Here is a 26,039-nt window from a genome sequence, read left to right as displayed (position 1 = left end):
ATCTTGACTCATTGCGGGAAGTGGCAATTTTTTTTTTCTATGTGTGTATACGTACTGGGGCATATACCAAGGTAATTCGGCGCACATGCTGTTTGTTTTGATTAGTTTATCTCTTCTTTTAAACAAACTTTTGACAATAATTCAAAGTTCCAAACGTTTTTAAAGGTTGTAGTCGGAGTGTATTTGTTTATTTATTTATTTATTTCTGTATTCTTTTACTAGGGTAGCTTCCTCAGTGGCTTGGTACTGATTTTCAGGGAGGCCCTAGCTACACATATACAAAGGGGGTGTCTAAGTTTCAGAGGTATAGTTGAGCACAGAATGTTTTTATAGTTTGATTAGCCTTTTCACATACTAGTATTAGAATCTATAATGATTTGATAACGATTCCTTTCTAGAATTCTGATATCATAATTCTTAAACTAGTGCAACATCATCTGCAAGAAAACGAAAGGCATCCATCAGACAAGACAGTCCAAGTGTGGCTTTTGAAAAATGTATTTATTGCAGATATTCCTAAAAATGTACAGCCTATCATTTCATGATAGCCTACATGGGGCGCACTTGCACTAGGGATATGGGCTTAAAGCACTACACTAAGACTCCTGTCCCTTTTCTTTACGTTCTCCTGCGATCTTCAGATGTTTCTTTTTGGCAACGCCTTACGTGAAGGCCGCCCAAAGGACAACGGAGCAAAAACTACTAAGTCTAAGTACTACCTCTATGTATAGAAGAAGCATTGCACAAGCGTCTAAATGCGATTTTACTCTAGGGGCCATGCGAGCAAGCTAGCGATGTGCCTCACTACCGGTCACTCTAACCATGGTCTACATTCATGTTGGCAAGAAGGCGATCCCGACCTGCCCCGCGGCCTTACCCCATTCTCATATATTGCACAGAATTATGGGTAACCGCAGTCAGCAGGTACGGGGTGAAATCTATAAAGTACAAAGTTTTTCTCTCTCGTAAGGATTGTTTTTTTGCCAGTGCATGCGTACCTAAGAGTAACTTTGGGTTATTGCTTGCCCTCCGACCCCTGACCTCTGACCTTCCAACGTTCATTCTACAATGTATTGCACACTTTTTACAGTACCATCCACCCTCCCCCATCTATATACAATTTACATTTTTTGTTTGCAAACTTATCATTGGTAAGGCATACTGTAAGTGCTAATCTTTGTTGTTGTTTTTCAATAGGTGAAGCATAATTTGATGTGCATATTCTATCCAACTACTGTTGCCGCCTTTGAGCCTTAGTCTTACATATTTGTATCATACTGTATACGTTCTTCTTGTATTCTTCAATGTACCAATAGTCATCCGTATCTTATAGTTTCAACTTAACTATCGTTCACAGTTTCGTCCCACCAATGTCGACTTTTTATACATCATCTTTTCCTTACCCCACTCATCTTCCATGGTCAATATATTATTGATTCGACGCTAACTATAGTTTACCCTATCTTCTCTTATCTCAATAATTTTGTATACATTACTTACAGGTTTTAACAAAACTTCTTTTCATCTCGCTCTGAACACAAAATTCACAAGTGTCACAGGAATTATTACATCCAAAAACAAGACCTTTGGCCATCTTTGGGGAAATATATTACAATCTAGTACTTTTAAGAAATGTGAACAATACTTACAATCTGTTAACAATAGACAATACAACAATATCATTTGACCCTGTTGATAAGAATTGTACTAATCGCTAAGTTAATTATACCACATAAGGAATCAATGACGTAATAATCCAGACAGTGCAGAAGCGGGCGACCAATCAAACCAATGCTACGGGATCTTTGGACGTAGCCAAGTCATATGGCAAGGGGTGAGGTAAACGATTTGCAACAGAAAAAGTTTCACATTCACAGACGTTGGAATTGAAGAACATGAATCGCTTTCCACCCCTGCCTTTGAAACAAGTGGTTTCGTCCGGACAGACTGTTGCACAGCACGGAAGAGGTAAAGTTTTAGACTTAGAATTCCACAGAGCGGTATCATTCGTTGCATGGTTGTTATTCAGGTTCCCAGAGAGGAACAGGTGTGATATGATTGAGGTATATTGTCAGACGGAAGTGTATTGTGTAAGTGTTTTTGTGCAGTGTTACATTGATTTTCATTTGGCATTATCTTTGGTTGACATTCACTTGCATCCCTTAAAATCTTTGGTATGTATATTGTACAGCACCGCTGCACGCCATTTTGTTTTTCAAGATGGCCGATCGAATCGGTGACGTAAAAGCAAGGTTGTTGACAAAGTAAAAATCACGACTGACCACACCAGTGTGGCCGTCAAACAACTTTTGAAACATAAAGACGGTTACAACACAAGTTACGGAAAACGTCCCTGTCAATCTGCATCGCGGACTCTGATTGGCGGACACGTTCTCGTGAGGTCTCGTAATGTTCTCGCGAGATCTCGCACCGAACTCTCTGAAATCAGGTGTTTTTGCTCACCCCACCCAAATACCGTATACAGAGCCGCCTACCAACTAAATCTTAGTGGCTGTCTAAAGGACGTAATATTTTCTTTTCTTACGATCTGCAACAAAACATGGATGTGTTCCTTTTCTGTATTTGGCCATTTCAAGGTCAATGAATTCAACTCCCGACAGATGGACGGACAGTTAACGATACCAACAGAAAGATCGGTCTTTTCCGGAAGCGCCAATTTGATGCAAACTCTTTGGATTTGACCAAAAGCGTAGTTCGCCATTACACAAAACATGTCAACTTTATAAGATATAACTTTTAAGTATTTTACACTCAACAATTAAGTATAGCCCGACTCCTGCATATTTCCATCTGGAATGTACATGAAATCATTATTTATAACACCTTAGTATTCACACCACTTTAAAGCATAGCCAGCATATATCAACATCAACACATCGAAAAAATACATATAGATCTAAAAATTTCTTGCAAAATATGCCAAGCCATGATTGGTAAGACGCAAGGAAACTATTTGTGCACATTTCACGACTACGTAACGTTCCACAACGATCACTAAGCAATCTTTGGTATAGTTTGGTTGTACAAAGTAGAGAGATTGCTGAGGTAGTAGTTCTAATTATGTTGGAGATCTGTGTCGCTAACCTAGGCTGTCCAAACCGTCGGGGGAACTTTGGAACTCCTAAGCTTGGCCGGCTGGGTTAGCGCAAAGTAGGGCGTATCTCTGAATGTGTTTCTTGCATCGGATTTATGGAGGGTGAGTTGTTGACTGTGGAAGGTTGAAGCCTGTTGATTGTCATGTGGCAAATGGAAAGCGGATTACAGAATGGATGTTGTGTTTTCTGAGATTGGAAAACACCCCTGAATCGATATGATACGTCGCATTTCACTTGTAGTAGAAACTACGGATGGGACATGCCAGTATTAATGTAGGGGTGTTAGATGATATCGAGTAAATTTAAGTCTGTTCCCTTCGGGTGTTAAATTGAGTGGTATCGTCGTGGAAATCTCGCGACATCTTGCGTGACTTGAGCTTTCTGAGCCTGCTCTCGTCCCCACTGTTTCTCGCGAGAGCATCTCTTACCAAATTTGTACATGCCTGGGAATGACGTTTTGTGTACTTGCTTTTTAAATCCTGTCTTCAGTGGTTCGAAAACCTCTACTTTTCCAACTCAGAGCCCTCCTCAGCACTAGGATATTTGGCTTAAGTTTAAAGCTTATTTCTAGATCGAGATAGTTATCAAGGCAAAACTCAGTCATGCCTCTTGATATAGGCACATGTTAGAATGTACCCTAGCAATTACACAGTTCATGAGTGAACGATGACGTTCTCTTGACTTCTCTCCGTCAAACTCGCTCTTGTGGTGAAGTCGTTATGCAAATGTCGGCAAACGTATAAAGAGCATGATGAGTAACCTCAGCCAATGGCGAGCGCCAATACTTAATCCGAATGAGCAGCATGAAACATGGAAGACAACTTATCTTAACACGCATTGGCCCTCGAAATCTTAAATCACTTCTTGGTGGAATGAGTATGGAAAATAAGGAGGAAAGAATGTGATGGGAGTGTCTTGCCCTTTTGCCTCATTTTTTCGCGTCCGACCGTAGCTACTTTTGAACACCATAAGCAGAGGATGGCCAGTGATTAGAATGACTCATTTGCATACATTTGCATAACGTCTTCACCCACAAAACCTTGCGCAGAAGATCACATGATTATGCATGTCAAAAAGGAAGTGTGTGGCTTTGAGGGTCACACTTTTGTTGGAAATGACGTCTGTAAGCCTGGTCTCCCCTTATCAAGTAGTAGCTTGTTCCACATCGTTCGGCTCAACTACCAAACTGGATTGATTCATTCCGAAAGAATAGGGGTGAGCAGGCTTGCAGATGGATCTATTTCGTACAGCTAGTCGGCGTGGAGCCGTTGCTTGAGGAACCTGCGCTCTTCCCTTCGTCCTCCTGCCACTTGTCCTGCGAGCGCCGCCTAGCGTTCATGAAGAAGTTGCAGACGGTACTCAGATCGAGGCCCAGCTGCTTGGCGATCTGCGCCTGCATCTCCTTAGAAGGCCTCTTGTTCTCCTTGAAGATGGCGTGCAGCGTCCGCCGCTGCAGGTCAGTGAACACTAGCCGGGGCTTCTTCGGACCTTTCTGCTCGGGCGGCTTCGCAGCTTCTTGTTCTTTCCGCTTACACGCTGTTAAAGACACAAGAAAGAACGACAAGTTAGCCACGGAATGAATTACATATTGTAGGCATAAAAAAATAACAATGAAAAGCTTTGTTAGAAACTGAGTCAGACCTATGCCAGGTGCAGCTTTTCAGGTGAGCAGTGACGGAAGGTCCCACAAATTGATGGCGACATGTCCTTAACCAAAACGTGAATTGTTTATGTCTGAGGGTTTAGTTGACACAAGTGAAACCTGTACTTGAAGAGCCCATGGCATCGGCGGGAACAAAAAGACTGCCGTCAACCGTAAAAGTGATGGATTTTTGTCGTGATGTGGGAAAAGTAGCGTCCTGCTTTCTAATCTGATCCGGCCCGCATGGGTCTTTCTGAAACTGCGATTGAGACAGGGGAGTTTATTTTCTTCTTTTCACTGGCGTCGTTGGACAGCCTGCATCTAGAACCAGATACAGAAAACATTATTTTTACAGGATTTTTCCTTGCTTTGCGTGTGATCTGTCTGCTAAGGCTTACGAGAAAAAAAAATGTCATGTCTCTCCGAAGTACAGGTCTCACAACTATCGCCTTTACCCTCTAAAAAAAGTCGTCCTTTAAAACTTCAGACACCCCGGCGTAGAAAGGAGACCTAGTTTCAGAGCACCCATACAGAAACAGTTACTGAGACGTGTAAATCGAATTAGGTCTTACTCAGAAGAAAAGACAAGAAGCATCCATCATCCTGTCTTTCATGCCCTCATGTTTGCATATCCTGTCATTCCCTGCATAAATTTCCATATAGGGGGCGCCCCGAGGAAATGGCGAGATATGCACATGAGCGGACCGCGGCCGACGCGCACGCGCAGTAGTTCATACCTGAGTTGCTGGCTGCGGGTCGGCCGTGGTCCTGATAAGCTTTCCTCTGACATGCTGCAAAACGAGGAAAGAGAGATAGACAAAATGTTGATTTATGGCTTTACACTGTGTGGAGTTGGGGTGAGAAACCCGCTCGCCTCCCTCCCATTAATCAAACAACGTATCTTTACAATCCAGACAGTGGAATAACCTTGGTTAGTGGCAGATAAAGCGGCCACATGCATCAACCTAAATGAGATTACTACGCTCGGGTGCTAAACCCAGCCATACGGGGGCCGCGCTTGTCCGGTACGGTCACGGGGCCGTATAACAATGGCAGTCCGGGATGTGGCTGGAATAGGACGGACCTAATTAGCAACAGAAGCGTTACAGCGACACATTGTAACAACTGCTGTAAGCAATATCACGTCCGCGAAAATAATCCTGACGTTTTGGGAAAGCTAGTATAACTTTGTTTACTATATGTCCTTTTCATCTTGGTAAATGTTTAGAGGAATAGGACGGACCTAATTAGGAACAGAAGCGTTACAGCGACACATTGTAACAACTAATGTAAGCAATATCACGTCCGCGAAAATAGCCATAATGTTTTGGGAAAGCTAGTATAACTTTGTTTACTATATGTCCTTTCATTTTGGTAAATGTTTATTAGAGGAATAGGACGGACCTAATTAGGAAGAGAAGCGTTACAGCGACACATTGTAACAACTATTTCTTACACTCTGCAATGGCCATATACAATTTAAAGCTAATTTAGGGGCACATACGCACATATGCCTTCGTGTTAACACTTAAGAAGTAACGTCTACGCAGCATGGACTGCTAAAGTTGATACAATGTTTAGAACATTTGTCTATTTTGTGATGAGTTTTGTCTATTTCATTATATTTAGTTGGCACTTCGTAATGCCTTTCCCTGTTAACGTTAGTATCGGGGCCTTTGTATTAACACTTTAGAGGCGACGGAGCATGAACACAAATCAAATCTCACATCCTAGTCAACTGTGTTCAACACTCTGCACGAGGGACTCCGGAGTAAATACAGCACGAGATCCGGGGAACGGAATTCGCACCTGGTCCCTACACCACCACCGTATACAAGTCGTGACCCGGATATAAATATTTCATGGCCAGACTTTCGTGTTGAGACGAAGGTTCTTGTTACATTGTAGACGGTAACGTGTCCGGACTGATTAACAACATAGTTGATTATCATGTATAGGAATGACGAGTGTTTGATATGATAACCACCTACAGTCGAGTGTTTTGATAACAAACTACAGTGTTTTGGTATCCAACTACAGTTTTTGATAACCAGCTACAGTTTTTTTATAACCATCTATAGTCGTGTGTTTTGATAACCAACCACAGTGGTTGATAACCAACTACAGTGTCTGATAACCAGCTACAGTGTTTGCTAACCGACTACAGTGTCTATTAATGAACTACAGTGTTTGATAACTAAAATTCCATCTTTTAAACAGCTTGATGAACTACATACTTGTTAAAATATTACCGTCAAGCCATATGGGTAAATGGAATGTCAAACGTGTTGTTAAATCTTCCAGTATAAAATCAAAGCTTTTGAAATAATTCATAATTGCACGACATAAAGTAGTGAGGGAAAAGACTACGAATTTGACAAACTATCTTCTGCCTAGTATTCTCTCTTTTGTCTGTTAAGCACACTGCATATATGAGAAAGAATATGGTAGTTGAAGACACACACCACTACCAATGGACTATAGCTCCCTACTGCTCGCAAAACGCGTGGCCCAAAGGCTAAGGAAACGGAGATGGGCGCCGCCCCATACACCGCAAGGTGTGGGGAGGTTTTAACCATAGTATAAAAGAAGAATGATAAGTTCTGAACGTGCCAAATGGTTCATCATTCAACTTTCAGTAAGAAGCTATCCACCAGGGGGCATTAAACTCGTTCTATTGTAAATTAGTCTACTCGGTAAGAGGCACGCCTGCGAGCTGATGGCTTTTTCCATCGCGGTGACAAGATCGGCGCACCGAATCAGAAAGCCTGCCACCGCGGCGATCTCCCGACTTTTGTTCCCTCAGCCTGGTTGATAAGGGGGCGAATCTTCCGCTCGTGTTTCAATCTGGCCGCGTCATTTGTTTCCCCCCGCCCAACAAAGGCCCGCAGTGGCCGTGACAAACGCTCCCCGAACACGATACAACCGCTAATTCTACAACGTAACGCCTGTTGAGAACGGGTCTCACAGATAAGGTCTTATTACCACAATTTCATCCCTTTATCTGCGCCGATATTTCATTTTACGAAAAGGGAAGCTTTATCACGCCAAGACGCAAGCCCCTTGACCTTCCGCATTCAGCCAAAGTGGCCTAACGCCGCGGCCATCCATCTTGCGGTACCACCACAATGGCCGGAGAACGTGTAAAAAGAGCCGTCCGGAGAGAATCTTCTCGGCCTATTGTCCAGTCGGCCGAGCTCAGGTGACCTCTTGGCTCGTGGACGGAGTTGGCTGGACCCAGGGCACTCCTTGAGTAATAGCCCTTTTGAGACAAGGCGGCTCATTCCGACTGTACTGGACAAGAATCCCGCAATCTCCATTTTCTATTTCCTCTCTTCCTTTCTTCTTCATCTCTCTCGACCCTTGTACTTTTAAGCCCCCGTTTCATTGGATAGAGATCGTTAAGTAGCCATAATTGGATTAGAATGACAGTACAGTTGGAATAGGAAAGATGATGTAAAAGTATGATTTGAAAGACAGCAAAACTAAGAAAATACGCTTAACTTTATCAATGTGAAATTGATTTGAAGTACATGTACTAACGATAGTTTAGGTCGCTCAATTGTCGCTCAGCGTTCGCCGCCTCAGTGGAAAGAGGGTATTACGTTTTCTCTATTCTATCTCTCTTTTTCAAAGCAATTTCTCTTCATTAATTTTCTCTTTTCTTTCCTTTTGTCTATCTTTTTGTCCTCATATTCTCTGACTCTCGTTCTTTTTGTCTCTCTTCTTCTTATCTCTCTGTTTCCCCTATTCCCTGTCGCCCCTTCTATTCCTTGCCCTTCCAGCTAGGTCACCGGTTATCTTCCGATCTAGCCAGTGCGTAAGTCGAGTGAAAATTTAGATAAGGGATTATGAGGTCTAACTGACTACCCACGCCGCACCGGTGATTTGTCTTCGAGAAAACTGCCTGAATCCTGAAAAGTGAATTAGACGGAGGGTCCTGGGGTCATGCTCCTTAGCCTTCAAGTTATCTCATACTTGTTTATCAAGTGTTTACATCGCACATTCATTTAAAGTCGATAAAGGATTCCTTGTTTACTTCAGTATTGCTGTTAAAGTTGTGCCATACTTTTCAAAAAGTGTTCTTTTTTTATTTGATGATTTGTTGGCATGTGAGATTCTATAATTATCCACCACATCACATAACACAATGGTCAGACGATGAAACAACGCCACAAAGGACAGCAGCTAAACGCAACGACCCAAAGCCACAGATACGGATAGGTTTCCCTGGCGCGTTTTATCTAAAAGAACTAGGCACACTGCACTAATCACTTATTAAACGATTATCGAACAACAACAAGCGATGAGATACTGTAGCAGACTTGTCTGTATCGCGGCGGTCAATCACTGAAATCAATATGGCGGCCGTGCCCTCCCACAACCCCTTGCGCGGGTGTCGTGACGTAATCTCATAAGATGGCGGAATCACCGTCATCCATCATCATCGCGTCCAATGTCAGGGGTAAAGAAAACGTGGTAATTCGTGTAGAATGTGAGGATTAGGATTTTGGAGCTGTACGGCGGCCGGGCGGGAAGATTGGTGAGCCGCGGCGGGGAAGACGACAGCCTAAGGCCGCTGAGACAACGCAGTTGACAACGATAGGCTAGATCAAATCCTTCCTCTGAAGGACAAATCTCTCGTGTTAACTGTTATCAAGACCTCTAACTTCGCTCCCTTGTTTCCCTATCGTAGCTTGGGAGCGCACAGATAGCAGAGTGTCCTCTGGGCACACACAGGAAACCCCGGCCAATCCTGGACACGATGGACAAAGATTGACAATAACCTGTTAGCCTCACGTGCTAATTAAATCAAGCCTCCTTCTTTCGCTGCTTCACTAAAAAAGCCACCTATTGTATACTTGTCTTAAGGGTAAGCACTAAAACGGGCGTTATACTAACTATACAAAGCATGGTGGACGCTGATATGAGGACCCATAGTCGAGCTAGCTTTGCTTTCCAGTTCTTAAGATAGACATGACAAGATAGCAGAATCATCATGCATTAAAGAAGACAGGTGAAGACACATCCCAATGGCGATGTTGGTATACTGCGCAGCCGTCATCAATATTGCCATAAAGGTTGCCTATCGCGATTTTCGCGCCAACTGCCTTTTATAGAAAAGACAGAAGAACGGCAAAATACGCGGTTTAAAATCCCTAATATCCACCAGACTTTGAAGATATAATTTGAAGAAAGATAAAAGGTGTAATTCATTAAAAGCATGAATTATCTCAACCATGCATTTAGTTTGGGAAAGAATAGTAAAATAAGGGAAAATCGATAAACTGTGAAGGGTTCTATGTTATAATTTACAGTACGACATACGCATTTAAGTAGTTCTTATTTTCTACTTATACAACACGTGGTCGTTTGCAAGATTAGTATAGAACCGAAAGAATCGACTTCTTTTTTAGAACGTCGCCTCCACACGTGGTTCCAATATACCACACCTGATTATACCCAAACCGCAAAGTGCAAGGTCATTAAAAGACGCCCGATCGATCAGACTACGTCCGTTTCTATGGAGGGGACGATAATTCAACAATTAATGGTATTTGGGACCTGCTTGAGCCGACCCTAAGTCTGTATTAACACTCTTGTGGCGAATGTGGAGCCAATGATATGCCGCTTCGAGGTAATTGGTTTATTGTGGTCTAATTATCCTGCTACTGGAAAAGGCAAAGATGTTTGTCAATCATCAATATTGGTTTTGAACAACGAACGTTTAGTAAAGTACGCCATTGCGTATTTGGTCTTTGTGCTTTTGTATTTCGTCTAAAGCTACGGACGATAGTTTGCTATGAATGAGAGATGAAAAGATATGCGTGACATTGTGCTGGCAAAAATAGATCACTTGTTGGTGGAATTCGAAAGATGTTAATAGAACACTATGAAGCGACAATACAGTTATTTGTTGAACAACCCACGGGATGTATCTTCCAACTTTTTGGTAGTCGTTCTACTGTCTTTCCCATGGCAATACTGACTGGCTTTGTATTATCCACTTATGCACCAATCTGATGAAACTATTCATGGAGGAATACAATGAAGAGCTTGAGAAACTTTATAAAGTAGAATTTTTGTGATGGCTGCTTATTATTTTACTGTAAGGCCACAATAACCGACCAAACTTTGTATCTGTGTCCATATAGCCGGTATAACCGCCATTCGGCGTAACACAACAGCTTCGCAGACACGCGGCGCGACCGCAGCTGGTTATATTACACTGAACGGCCTGTTACAACTAGTCTTTGCACATCTGACTGCAACCGTTCTTTAAAACTATTTAGTGAGGATGTACAGTACTTGGTGGTAACGAGTTCCATTCTACTGTGGTTCTCGGAAAATACGAATTTTTGAACACATCAATCCTTGGTTGATAACTCTGGTACTTAAAGGCCTGCATTATGTCAACTAGTGTCAACTTTAGAACTGGCTGAAAAAATATCGGTGATTGAAGTTTTCCCTTATCTGCTTCCCACTCCGCGGAGGTATCTCTAAACGATATCTACTGGAGCTCCGCAGATATGTCAATGTTGATGGGCTAACCCCTACATAACGTTTAACGAGATGTTATTTGACAAACTGCTAAAAATGGAGAGAAATGATTCAAAGATGGATTATTTCTTAAAAGTGATTTTGCTATTTGTCAAATATTACAGAGACAAACTGACTACGTTTAGTAGGTTCATAATTCCTTATATTTGCTCTCTAAAACACCATTAAGTCATGTCTTCAACGATAATTAAAGAGACTATTTGTATCTTTTCTTGGTGCTTTCAATAAGGACTATGATCTTGTCATGCAATTTCATTTCAATTTCTAGAAAACAAACCTACAGTCCCTTTTATTTTCTATCTCTATGTAAGAGTATAAAGAATAAAAGCAACAATTGTCAAGTCTCGCGAGGATTAAAGAGGCTATAAACATCTTTTCTGGTTGATCAGCCTTCTTCAGCCATTTCATGACCAATCAGAGGGCGATCACGTCCTCCCTCCAATTCTCGCGAGAGTTGGAGAGGAACTTGACGGTCTTTGTTTGGTGAAGCACAACACCGCAAGACGAGATCACATTACTGATAAAAGATGTGCAGGACAGCGGAAATGTTGCCTCGGGGCATCAACACTATCTACCAAGTACGTCGTAACTCTAACCACGATTACCGGAGAGTTTCCAAGGTGTCGCCCCAAGATGGCCCGTGAATTGCCGAAAAGTTGCCATTGATTTTTTTTACACCTGTTCCACCAGATAATATACTGTAATGGGCGCGTTTTGTTGAGTGTCCGCTAACTTTATTAGGGGCTGGCCATTAGGAAATGTGTGAAGTGGGCCTGCGTGATGTCCGCGAATAAAACAAGCGGGATCTGTCCCTTACTGTAGGGTGAAGCTGAAAACGATAGACAGCCCTGATCTAATAAACATTCATTTCTTAACTGTCTACATTCATTTCAAACTGTACATCATCATTGGATATTGGGTATACTAAATGACTATTGAAAAAGCTGTCTAGGCAAAATAATATATTAAGAATATGTGTTGAATTACTTCATGTTCATAATTATTGGAAAAAGACACTTGTTGTAAGATTGATGAAGGTCAGGAGGTCATTGTTTCGATGACACGTTTCTTCTATTCGACGATAACTACTCATGTTGTTATGATGACGGAAATATTTTCCATTTTCTTCAGATCCTACAACGCAGTACATTGGGCACGGGCTGGCCAGGACTAGCTGCTCTAGAAAATGAAGTACAAGTTAAGAAATTCAGCAGGTAAACACTTAAGCTATTTTCTTTTAACTAACTCAGCTTAGAATAAGTTAGATTCCAAAATTCTTCAGGAAAATCCTGTGGTCACCACTACGGCTTTATGGAACAAGTATGGTATAGGTATAATGCTTACGTTTACGGTTTGAAGTATATTTACTTCTACTATTTCTAGCACCATTCTGTCCATTCATATCGCCAAAGTGCGCTAGTTGACAGGCACAAACAGAAACCGTGCGAATTATCAACAATTATCGTATGGTCATAGCTTCTATCTGTAGATGAGTAGAACTCACTCTTGAATATTGCAATGGGTTCGGTACTGCATTTAATGTAAGAGATGAAAGCGTTACGACAAACTGACCAAAGTTGTCCTTTTACACAAAAGTGCAGCTGTCATTATACACAGCTTAGCTCAAAAGTTTCTTGGAGATTGAAGTATATGTTATAGTACACTTCAACATAAAACGCTGCTTTTAGTCTCAAGAGAAGTGATGACCTAAGGACCTAAGTTCTTCAGGTGGACATAAGTTCGAGGAAATGTGCACAAATGGAATCATATTCAAAGTTTCAGTTCCTTGGTCTTAAAGCGACAGATCTACATTTAAAACTCAACAGCCTCTATCCTGTCCATTAATGCATGTACTCCAGATGCCTAAATGCTCCTCATGTACTGAAGAGGAGCAAAGATGCTCCCAGACGGGGCCCGCTTTGAGACATTAGGTGCCGAGAAGATGTCTTCAAAGAAAAGGCCGACAGACATTACGCTAAGCACGTGTATGTCTAATGAACACTGGTTGTTGGCAAATCGCCCTTTAAGTATTCACTTCTACCACATCAAACTTAAGTCGGCGCATTTTAAAACAATCAGGAAGTGCCGTGGGGCGCGCCAAGCGTCAGAGTTGCCCAACTTACGGTGGAGAGGTTCACCCCGTAAAATGCATTTCTCCGCGGCGGAATGAATGGATAACACAGGGCGGGCACACAGCTGCGCAAACCGCAATCTGCCCAAAGCGAACGCCGTCACAAGTGAATATAAAATCAACCTGGTTCAACCCTAGCACGCGACAAAACTTTCGTATCTCATTGTCTATACCTTGCCTTAAGAAGCAAAAACAACGGGGATGATCTATTGAGACAATGCCTCAGTTTGGGCGAGTTCTGTCATTCTGTGATTTTCGTTTGATGACGAATGTCCCTCTTGAAGTTAAGTGCTAACTTTATGTTAAGAAAACATGACGAGGTACAGCTGAATCTGCTGACGAATGTTGGAGTGTTTGTTCTTAACCAGGATGTACTATTGTAACTCCAGCTGAGCTAGTCCGTATCCAAACATACCAGAATGTACGATGGTAGAAATAATACAGCGGGAGCACACGTCTGTTTGCCTCTTGTGTGCTTCAGGCAGGCAGCGATAGCCTTTTCGTGGCCTAATTGGCATAACGCTGTGCCAAGTTTGCTTCCTGACTCAAAAACAACTAAGAAAACAACTAAGACGTGAAATTGATAAGAAATGAATCACTAACAGAGTTGACGTTTTTCCAGCTAAACCCAACTAACTCTGAAGTCTACAGTGTGGATCGGCGTTGTTTGGCAAGATTTAGAATATTCCTTAATGACGCTCTTAATCCACGAGGTGTTGCGACTGAAGCATTGATGAACAGCTTTCTACTTCAAATACCAGTGGATTAGCCCCCTGCTGCAGTGCTTGCACAACTGTGTGGCCCAAGGGCTACAGAAATGGAGATGGGCACCGCCCAAAAAGTGTACGAAGGATTACTCTTAAGCTTCTTCTTCAAAACATCCAACAAGACACCCAGCAGATAAACGGTTGAATAGACATGATTTTAGTATCCGTTCCTTCGCTATGGTTGCTTTGCAGCAAGCACAGATACCAGTTTGAAAGGTGCCATCCTCTTCTGGGGGATTACCCGCTGTTTTATTAGCGGCTGTCGCATCTGTATGATAGTGATGAAGCGTGGCCAGAAGATACACTGGCACTTTGGGATCCAGGTGTAAATTGAGAGAGCTGCCCGGTAAGCTCTTCCTCCTTTTGCAACCACTTACTGAGAGCTGAGGGAACGCAACCTTGAAAACGACCTAAAAACCGGCGGCGCTCCACAGCTGAGGAGGTAGCGCCGCCGTGCTTTTTGGAAACCCGCCTGACATTTGCACTAATGCCGTGATGAATGAGGGCGGCGCGCAGGTGTGGGGGGAAGATGAGGTGGTGCTGCGGCGGCCCGTCCCCACCGCGAGTCCTCAGCTGGCTCGGGTAGCCCGCATCAAGCGTGGCGTTACAGCGGGGCTCAACTTCGGCTCCACCAGATCCACCGCTCGCGGCGGAGTGCGCCTTCTCCCTCCCATCAGTCTTCATCAGGGCGAAGCGGGGAATCTCGAGAGGGCTGCCTCCGCCTTCGCGGGCTTCGAACCCGTGTCCCTGGAGACGACATCTAAACCCCAGCGCGTTGCCTCGGCGCCCGGGTTTCACCAGAGCGCTCCTGCGAAAACCTAGCCTACAGCAACCCTGGCGTCAACCGCACCGCAGCGGTGAGCAACCCTCACCATTATCATCATCCCGAATAAGACAAAACATTTTATAACTCAACGCTAGCGGTGATGGTGCCGACCCCAACACATTACTCCCCGTCTCCCGAGAGGCTCCAGTACTACTTGGACTAACTTAGCCCCAACACAACGGTCTCGTTAAAGAAGAGGAGCAGGAAAACTGTTAGTGGCGCGGCGGCCTTTAACGCACAATTTGCCGACGGGCGCGGGAGAAGCCCGTGTAATCCCCGAGCGGCGTCAAGAAATGTAATTGTGAAGAAAAGTGAATCAAATGAGACTCAGCACTGACACGGTATTACATTTTGTCACGCGCCGGGGGATTCGTAACTCTTCCTGCTGCACTACCGCCTGATGATAGCGATACAGGATGTACTGGGCTGGGTTAGAGATGCAGGGAGAGCAATACACATGCCAGCGACCTAGTAACATCAGGAGATCCACAACCCTTGTGATAATGACCAGTAGAACGTTGTATACAATTACCAGCTCTTTACTTAACATTATCATATGCAAATTAGCGTACCTTGAAAAATACGTTTAAGGTACGGATGTATGTACGTTTCTGGGTGTTTTGCACAGTGACTATAGGCCGATTTGGACTTATATGCTGATATATGCATATTTGGTTCATTGGTACCGATAGTAGAGTTCTACAGAAAGCTTCTACTGGAAAAACATTCTTCTTACACATCATAGCTATAAAAAAAAATTAATGTTGTAAAGTCATCAACTCCAGAAGCATCAACTTTGAAATCAAGACGAAGTATCATAGAAAGATCTCTATTTGGAAAGGTTATTCAAAGTTACGAATGAAACATCTTATTTCAAAGTGGCTTGCTACTAAGATGTTAGAGTAAGTTCGTGAAGTCAACTGTCATAATCGTCGGGAATCTGAAAAAGTAGTTAATCTATATCATGGCAATAATAGTGTCTTCTGCTGATAACGCTAAATTTGATAAGTCTCCGCTATCTTCCTTTACGTGTACATCTACTTATCAGTAGTTTCCTAATCAATAGTCCACCGCCCTGCTCTTAAACGGAGTCTCTTTGCTCAGCTCCTTCATCTGAAGCTGAGTAGAAAAATTTTAATGTTGTAAAGCTATCAAGTCCAGAAGCATCAACTTTAAAATCAAGACGAAGTATCATAGAAAGATCTCTATTTGGAAAGGTAATTCAAAGTTACGAATGTGTCATCTCCCGTTCTGAAACATCTTATTTCAAAGCGGCTTGCTACTAAGTTGCTAGTGTAAGTCCATGAAGTCAACTGTCATAATCGTCGGGAATCTGAAAAAGTAGTTAATCTATATCATGGCAATAATAGTGTCTTCTGTTGATAACGCTAAATTTGACAAGTCTCCGCTATCTTCCTTTACATGTACATCTACTTATCAGTAGTTTCCTAATCAATAGTCCACCGCCCTGCTCTTAAACGGAGTCTCTTTGCTCCGCTCCTTCTTTGTTTGAGTCTGTTCTGCGCATGTCTTTAAATCTCCTTTGAGAACAGTGATTGGACAATAACATATTCGCCCCCGCGGCCATCTTCAACTTCTGCCAACAGTTGGTGAAGCTTACTCCTCTCTTTCCGAGGCCCCAGCGGAACAAACTTTGCTTCAAAAAGACATAGAGGTCAGCAAAGACACTTTATCTTTTTATCGTTCAGTGAACAATGTCGTAAAAACCGTGACAAACGCGCTCCCTTTAGCGCTGACAATGCCCGACAATATCTCCGTCTTATCGAACCAAAGATACTAAATTTGGACGTGAAGACTGCTGTATGGGACAAGGAAACATCCTTTGTAGCTTGGAGCAGAAAACCCGCTAATAGATAAGGGTCCTGCGGGGGATGTTTATCAGCGGCGTTGTCTGTTTCTGGCGGTATATGACATGAGATAGCACGGTGTGAGAGGGCTGATGCGCACTCCTGGGGAAATGGTCTTTGTAATGGATTCTGGAAGATGACGACGAGCAGGGCACGAGGGACCCGGGAGTCGGTTTTCCACAGGAAATTGGAATGGGTGAGAAGTTGTGACAGAGGGGCCGCCGGAACTGAATGTGAGGTTGTGAAAAATCTAACCTGATCATCTCTAGCTTCTGGTGGGAGAAAAACAGGGACTTGTTTTCGAATGCGCGGCCGCGAATGCATGTCCGTTATCAGCGTAATTGGTATCGACCCGCGTTAGAACCCAAGGCCGCGTCGAGCCTCATTTGGCGGGAGGTAATGCCGAGGAACTTGATTCTCCTCACGGCCGGGGCAAACTTGAAATAAGACGACCAATAACCAGGCTTAAATGGGAGCGGGAGAACAAGAGAAAACGTGTAGCGGCAAGCGGCGTGTGCCCCCAAGGAGGAAACCTGAGTCAGTTTCCAATACGCCCTGGCACAATGAGAAAGAGACCCCTGTGCCTTGGCCGACTACATCATGTCAGCAACCTTATTATGCCCCCAACAACCTCATCCCACATTGATCTCCTAAACAGACCTGCCAACCTGCATTTATTCTTCGATTTTACCTCCCGTGATCGCGGGGGATATCCCAAGACCAGTGCTCTTTTCAGCCCTGTCAGCCATTGAAACCGATCTGAAAATCGACAGACTCGCAGACGATATCCCGACAGAAAACGCTGGAATGGCGCGAATTTTTTTCCCGCGCTTCACTTTACAGACCGTCACCAGCAGTCAAAAGATGCATGATGGTCTATAAAATTGCACCCATCTTTTACCAGTCGTGACCTACTTGGGAACAGCTATGTACTCATTTCGTTTAACAGGCAAAAAATTAGCTACTACCGAGTTGCTGAGGCGTCTCAGTGGCCCCGAAATCCAAGTTGATGAAGTACATGTGTAGAACAGGGTATCTCCTCTTATCGCCGTAACCCCCTGGCCTTGCTGCTCAAATCCGGAGTAATAAAGTGCGAGCTCGCGTTATGTCATAATTCTACCCGCCCGGGGTGTCCTTATTTCTTCGGCGGCGCCGGGTCCACATGGGACCGCCAGATCCCACCAAGCTTCTCCGGGAACTTCTATCCTGGAGAATCTGTCGGTATGATTGGAAAATTTGGCGCGGAGCATTATTTCCGTTAGCTAAGGGCGGTTTAGGAACACATATATCAGCTAATGACCCCAGAATGGCACGTGCATGTGGGTCAAAGGGAACGGGGGAGGAGTTAAAGATATGGCCGAGACTTGATTCAATCCCTGAATTGCGTTTAAGGGCAAGTGGTCAGCGTTAAAGTGGATTGTGTGTGTGTGTGTGTGTGTGTGTGTGTGTGTGTGTGTGTGTGTGTGTGTGTGTGTGTGTGTGTGTGTGTTTGTGTTTCCAGACATTTGTGGTAAGCAAATCTCAAGAAACTCTGGTTAGGGAGGTGTTGAGAAGACGAAGGTCAAGGTTGATTTTGGTTCCCCTGGGGTGTGACATTGGTACTGCAGCAGTACTTGCTATGTTTGTATATTTTATCCTGGACATGCTTTGTCATATCTTATTTAGGTACGTTTTCGATCGAGAGGGTCTGAAGTCATTTCTCACCAACTTCAAAATGATAACAAATCTTTTCAAAATAAGCTTATTCCTAAAATAGTATCACAGACAATTTCTGGGTAAATAGTCCTACCAACAGACTAAAGGGCAAAGTTTGAATGGTCCCTTCGTTTCTTTTTCTTGCGAATATCGAAGGTTCAAGGAAAAACAATTTGTGGCACAGAATCTATCTCAATTTCGCTGTGATTATGGTTTTATATTTTTCCTTATCATAGGATATTACAGAAAATCATAGTCAGTTTTGGCTCTGTTCTTCTTAATACTTCACACAGAGAGCTAGGAGACGAGAGTATCAAGGACGATCTAATATCTCCGTACGCTAGCGTACTGTTAGACAGCGGAGATCAGACGTCAAAATAAGGCAATATGTCAATTTCACCTTGGCGCCACGCTGAGGGCCTTTCTTTAATCCAGCCCAGCTCCGAGTGCCAGGTTCTTTTGGAGACAATTTAAACATTAGAGCCAAATGGAGAAAAATGTGGCTCTGTATTGGAGCTGAGCATAAAGGAATGAACGCATTTCATACTTGATATTGATGTATGCGCTACACGGCCACAATGATGGGACGTTATGGCGTATTCAGGCATTATCCGTTAAGAGTTTAGTTTGGGAAACAGATGGTATAACGGTACACAATTGCGGGATGGAAATCCCTTTTATTTTTAGTAAAGTCATTTGATCAACTGTGGTACTGCATCTCGTGCAAGTCATATAGTTATTATTATGTTTTTGTCTTCAATGCGGTAGAATCTTGCATTTTGTCCAAAGAAACAGTAAACAAAATCGTACAAAACAAAGGACAATTAGGAGGACCGAACCTACACCACTTCTTCCTTACATCAAAAGCTGTCCGCCACCAATAAATCAATACCATAGCATGTCCAGGAAAAAAGATACACAAAGAATGGATGCTCTGCTGTAGTACCAAGATTACACACCAGGGGGCCGAACATTGACCTTGACTTTCGTCTGTCCCACACCTACCCACATACCAAATATCATAACAATCCAACGACCCACAAATATCCGGAAACACAGACAGACAAACACACACACACACACAGGGACACCAAAAACAATACCTCAATTTTACACGGAGGTAATAAAACTGTAAAACAAGTAACAAAGAGCGGGGCTTCTCCCTGACAGGTTTACACGTCTCCGTATCGCACCCGTCTGGATGTACCTACGAACAAGATCGATCCGCGAGGGGTTAAAGAACAAGACTATCTGCGAGCGATGTTGGCGCCGAAGAAGCTAACGGGACAGGTGTAGGAGACTCGGGGTTACCTCACCAATACGCGCTCCGCCAGAGGGGCCGATACCATCTCGGCAGGTTCTTGATAGTGTCGCTTTATCAAATTCCGTGTCTGCTCGCGGGGCTGGGTTGATCGGGATTGTTGTACAGACACTACAGACGACACGTACGCACTAAGAGAACCGCCGCGACGCTTTGTGGACGGCGCCCCCCTCCCCCCAGGAAAAGATGGCCGCGGCAACGTTCAACCTTCACCGTTGGTTGTTGCGATGTGTAGCCAAAAGAATCATGTGGAGAGGCCTAATATGTCAATATTGTCGCCAAACCTTCACGGGTCAGTGTTTCTGGGAAAGCTTACTCAGAATTTTCTGTCATGAACTTGCAAATTGGGGGAGGGTGAAATGTACGAAGATGCTACAGTCATTGGACAACTCTCCAAGCATAGCAAAGAATAATGCCTATTAATACAGTAAAAGGCGACCAGAGCAGCTCACCTACTCAAACCGTCAAAATATCTTTTCTTGATCATCAAGTAAACTTACAACAACATTCAGCAAGAAATAGATAAATAGAAAAGGCATCTACATTAGGCAAAACTTTTGTGGCTTGGCTGCGCGAGATGCTTCTCGATTTTTTCAGAATAACAGAATAAATGTGGAGAGCAGAAGATGTTTTTAATCGCATTCTAGAGGGGATGCAACGGAATCGTTTCTAATGATAACGATCATTCTTAGTATCCTTCCATTAACAAATAAACATCATTGATACTCGAATTGTCCCCCAGGACCACAAGCATGCAAGTGCCGAGGATAAATATTAAATCGTGCAGTATCTTGTCTTTTGTCACAAAATGCTGATTGCTAAACGACTGTACGAGGCGGATAAGCATAACTGATTGAAGTTGTGTTAATTGTATTTAGAGTAAGCTTCTTACTATCGCAAGAAAGCCCTGTACTACTATCTCGAAAACTCTCTATAGAAATCCCTATACTATCGCGAGAAATCTCTACCATCTCGAGAAAGGGTTGACGTTTAAAGAACTTCGACCTGGCATTTGCAAAGATCCGCACCAATTATTGATATGTTTATCTAAATAGTAGGTTTTAAAAGTCGAATACTTCTGGAAGAAGGAGTGTTTAACGTAAAAAGACTTCATTAGATCCTTCTACAATAGAAAAATAAAAACACCTATGGCCTACGAATATTTTAATACAATACCAAAGAAGCTAAAACGCTGAATTAAACTTTGCTGTATTTTGGTGCCTTGACCGTCCAAAGTCACGAGATAAAGTTTACTACTGTGAGCTTTAGACACCATAAAAGGCGATAACATCGCCGTGGCTGCGATAGCTCATCGCTTTTATTTCCCCTGACTTTACCGACTCTGATGGTGTGTGATAACGCATTGATCTCAAGTGCTAAGGCCAGTTTTACCACCGGTTAAGTACATTAAACAGTTAACAAACATTTGTAGCTATGGTGACTTTACATACCTTTAAACAATTGTGTGCACTATGACCCATAGTAACACACGTAAAATACAATCATCATACTTTTCCATTCAAACTTGCAGATTGTTGTAAAGATGTAGCTAAAAATTATATTTTATAACATACGCCGTGTGTTGTAAGTGTATCATCAAGATAGAAAGTATACACATTATTATCAATTATGTTTTTATGATGAGACGTCCATGATAAACATTAATATCGTTCCATTTGTGTCTCCCGGTGTTTCGTTATTTCAGATATTTTATTGTAGTCGAAGTAATTTGGCGTCCTGGACAGAGCTACGAGGAAATATATGGAATAATGGGCAAATACAGTGATTATCCAAGTCGTCTATTCCAAGCTGTTTCCCAAAATAAAAGAGCTTAAAACCTGAAAGTTCCATCTTGTTCCAGCCGCCAACAAAGCCGACAAACCGCACGACAGTCACAGGATAAGCGACGTGACAAATATCGCGACTTTGCAAGAAAACGCAATTATAAAAACAACCCAAAATCATCAATTAAGACCCAATTTCCATTCAAATTATACCCAGGCGACAAAAAGTATTAACGTAGGCAACATAAATTAGGATTTATTGTGACTAATGAGAAGAAAACTTCATGAATGCAATAAATCAAAATAATAAAACAAGCTTCGGAATTATAGCAGCTCTTTATCAAAACCGGCAGCAATAGAAACCGATTGATATCAATTAAAATACGTTTTCAAGATGGCGGCCGACAGGGTGCCCAAATATGCCGTGGGTAGCCCCATCATCTTTCACTGTCTGGTTTTATTGTTTGGGAGATTATTCCACAAGGACAAATATAGAGATTGATGTGAAATCATACAGGAGTCCATCTACATATGCACCTGCCAACACATACACCGTGTCTATTGGCAATTTTGGGTGACAGAATTTTCCTACCCTTTATTTTGAGGTAGATGTAAACTATACATGTAATTGCAGTTTATATTTTGTGTGATTTCGTCTGGTTATTCAACATACGGCAATTAGCCCTTTTGGTCAGGAATGTGCAAGAAAGTTAGTTTTTGTGACTATATTTTTCAGTTGATAGAAAATAGTCTGTGGTTTGTAAGGTTCAAGTTGAAATATTGACAAAATTATTCCACTTTTGCAGCATCTTTCATAATACATGTTGACTTCTATTCTTTGACACTAAATATGACGCTTATCTTTAAACTAAAAAAATTCAGCGACGGCAATTCTTAAATTTTCTATTTATTTCAACTGTATCCTCTTCTTTAGAGTTGTTATTATTTCAATAGATCATGAGATTAAGAACGTAGTCTTATAGATTATATATATTTGTGTATATATACATTAAATGTTGTCTTGTAGATTATATTGATGCCAATTAATCTGTTTATTTGGACAATAGTACGGGTTGCACTTCTTTTCTTTTTGAAATATAAACGGTACGTACATGCAAAAGGACACGCAGAATGAGTAGGGAGTGCCTATAGTGTTTACTTGTAACTATCCGGACAAAATCCCACATCAAAGCTACATATTTCAATATTTATTTTGCATAAAGGGATGCGATATCACCGGCGGGGAGAAAATCACACGCGCCCGAACATGACACGACCTTGCCGGCGCCCTTAAATTCTCATCTGAACGGCGGATCAAAGTCGGCAGGTGAGAAAAGGTGAACCGGTAGCTATAAGAAGGAGCCATCGCACCAGAAAACAAATATCGTTATCTCCGAGTGTCAATATGCCTAGTAAATAATTACTGACGTGAATCCGTTATAATCGGTCGCTGAGAAATATCAACAGAGGTAAGTCCACACCAACACTCGTGTCCTTTGTAGAGTAATGCCGTGGTAAGGCTGTTACCCTAGGAGACCTCTTCAAACAGCTAGACCAGACCGTTGTCGCCAACAACTACTCAAAACATACAATAACAAATGTACTACACACAATTATACGGAAAAGGGTCAGAAATGGTTACTAGATTATATTTCAGAGCCCACCCAGTTGTGGGGGACTGTTTGTCATAGTTAGGTATGTGTTGGCGTTATGCCATTGATAAGAAAAAATAGCCAATTGAATGAAGATGCTTTAAAGGTTGGTAAGGTATTGAACAACGACGTTTACAAGAAAGACTTTACTTTTACAGAGTGTCTTTCTGGTGTCAATTTGTTTTGCATTACCGTATAATTTTAGACCTTCACGCACTTTTGTAGACGTCCGACAACAAAAACGTGGTCAACTCCTCTTGGACAACTCTCTTTGAAACGTAGGCTTTTAACGTTCGTCTAGAATAAGGCAAAGATATATGATCGTTTAATACATGTCAACTTTTTTGATGGACCCAAAATCATTAAAACCCATCCAGTCAATGTAAACACATGTCACATTATTTGATAGCTGTATGATAAGAGCGAATGGCAATTGCACAATAAGGAGTTTTTGAAGTAGTTGACGGAATTTGTATTCAGTGTGTGGGCGGGTATTGGTTATTCAGAGCGGAGGGGGGAGGGTAAATATGGTCAATGCACGTGGGGTCATATCAGTACGCCCACAGTAAAACCTATTGTTTAAATACCAATCAGCAAGCTCCTGCAATATCGGGCTGAAATTTAGAAATCATTGCTAGTTTCGATACCAAGATTTTGTTTACATAACAGTCATGGGGTCCTCTGATATCTTCTGAACTTGGTAGTACGCAGGCGCAAAGTACCGAGGCATATGACTTCCAAGAAAACACCTCAGCAGATTTAAAAAAAACACATATTAAGTAAATAGGAATTCTACCTGTCTATACATACTTTCTATTTCTAATCATCCACTACTTGTCTTTTTATTACTTTAAGTACTTCTGTAAGGACCACAAGATGGGTTCTACAATAGACTTCAAGTCATATAAAACACACAGATAAGGTTATTGCTAAAAATGTATATGATACAGCGTATGGCAACTTATACACATTTTGGGAACTTATCTACTCTAGAAAAGACTATGATCATTATGTATGCTTCATGCCATTTTGTCTGTATTAAATGGAGGGCAATAAGTAGTCATTTGAATATTATGACTTAGTGATAGCTATGATGTGGAAGTTATAAGTTCTTCCTTCAGTTAACAAAAGAATTTGTTATAGATTAATCTTTTGGATGAAAGATAGGACAATATACAGTCTCTACCAGACTACACACGGGTTACTGGAAAACCCAATGTGTGACTCATTTGCTGTCGACATGTCTAACTCTTCTGGCAAATTATTCAGAAACCCAGGGAATCTGGTGTAGACTAGTGTACGACACGAAATACCATGATGCACCGCGGGTGCAACGGTGCGTCGCCATCTTTGTTCAAGTTGCCCAAATGGCCTGTAGAAACTCCCTCAAAAGAATGAATAATTCCCTGCGGAAGGTGCCCGAGTACTCTCTCCAAAAACGCCTCATAAAGTTCCTTAACACATAAACATCCCCGTGTCCTATTCTCTCGGTGCCCAGTCGAAGTAACGGTCCGAACAATTATTTTCCTGCCAAAGTACTGGCACAGCTTGTCTCTACTCAGCTCAGTGAACTACGTCCCTCCATAAACAAAGGACAACAATTGAACAAATTAAGGAGACAAATGGCCCGAGAGGCCATTAGAATCTGATGACTACAGGATTCTTTTGTTAGTAGGCTACACGCACTACGCTGCAACATATTGTTTCCCCTACCACGTACCGACGGTGTTTCATCGCCGCAAATTGAGCGTAAACCCTCGCCGAACGCTCTGGATTTGTACAATACGATTATTAATAGACCCCACGATCAAATATTACGCCGTTCGCCAATAATTACGAGATGCCGTGATGTTTTTTTCACGGGACCTAGAATCTTCACAGGCACGTAGTTAATATCATTCACTTCTAATAACACAATTCTTTTCAAGGTTTTTGTATGTCTGTTGAGCCTGTATTTCCCGAACACACATTGTCATTTTAATGCTACTCAAGTTAGTAAGGTAATTAAAGGCAAAGGGAGTCATATAACGGTATATACGAGGTATTCTAGATATATTTTTTTTTAAATGAAAATTTGACTTTCCTGTTTGTATTCCTGTGTCAAACAATCATGTTCAAGCTCTTGTATTTGGACATGTATTTCATGAAACGCACCTTTAAATACTGCTCTCTTGCAAGATTAACAAACAGACTAAACTAAAAGGAGAAAACATCATTCTGGATGAAGCTAACACCTGAAAATCTGACTTGCCGATGTATTACACTGTGCATTGCTCAGATTAAAAAGAAACTGTCACATGTTATTTGATGCCATACACAAATCCGCACCAATATAAATCTGCGATTAAAACGAGCCATAATAAGGAAGTGAACATTCATCAAGACGCGGCAAATTACCTAAGCCCCGCATGTGAGTCTTAGCGATAAGGAACTCTTTAAGGAACGGTGTCTTAAGCGAATATTAAGCACCGGAGCATTACTAAACCACCGGCACAATGTGCTCGGCATCAGAAATATGAATGATGCTTTCAAAAACACGATTTCAAACGCTTAGACGCTGACCCTCGGCTATCTTTAAGCGCTCGCGTGTCTTTTCCCATATTGCTTGAGTCCTCAATGCTGTCACGACTGTTAACTATCAATTTTGATAAGACGGAGAATTCAGAACTAGTGCCA

General features: G+C 42.3%; 1 protein-coding gene across 4 annotated transcripts in view; it reads right to left on the bottom strand.

Annotated features, from left to right (window-relative positions):
* Nucleotides 1-482: 482 nt before the first annotated feature.
* The window catches only part of LOC136426061 (hepatocyte nuclear factor 6-like), a 68,138-nt gene continuing 42,581 nt past the window's right edge, over nt 483-26,039 (bottom strand). For 2 of the 4 annotated variants that reach the window (XM_066414993.1, XM_066414995.1), the window contains 2 exons: nt 5,496-5,549; nt 483-4,652 (listed from right to left, as the gene is read on the bottom strand). In XM_066414993.1, coding sequence (XP_066271090.1) covers nt 4,354-4,652; nt 5,496-5,549 — 353 coding nt within the window. In that variant the 3' untranslated portion in view covers nt 483-4,353. The remainder of the gene's footprint in view (nt 4,653-5,495; nt 5,550-26,039) is intronic. The other 2 variants (XM_066414994.1, XM_066414996.1) reach the window with 1 other exon arrangement.

Source organism: Branchiostoma lanceolatum, chromosome 19 (assembly GCF_035083965.1).
Source record: "Branchiostoma lanceolatum isolate klBraLanc5 chromosome 19, klBraLanc5.hap2, whole genome shotgun sequence".
Taxonomy (NCBI): Eukaryota; Metazoa; Chordata; class Leptocardii; order Amphioxiformes; family Branchiostomatidae; genus Branchiostoma; species Branchiostoma lanceolatum.
This window is presented reverse-complemented; position numbering and strand designations above follow the sequence as displayed.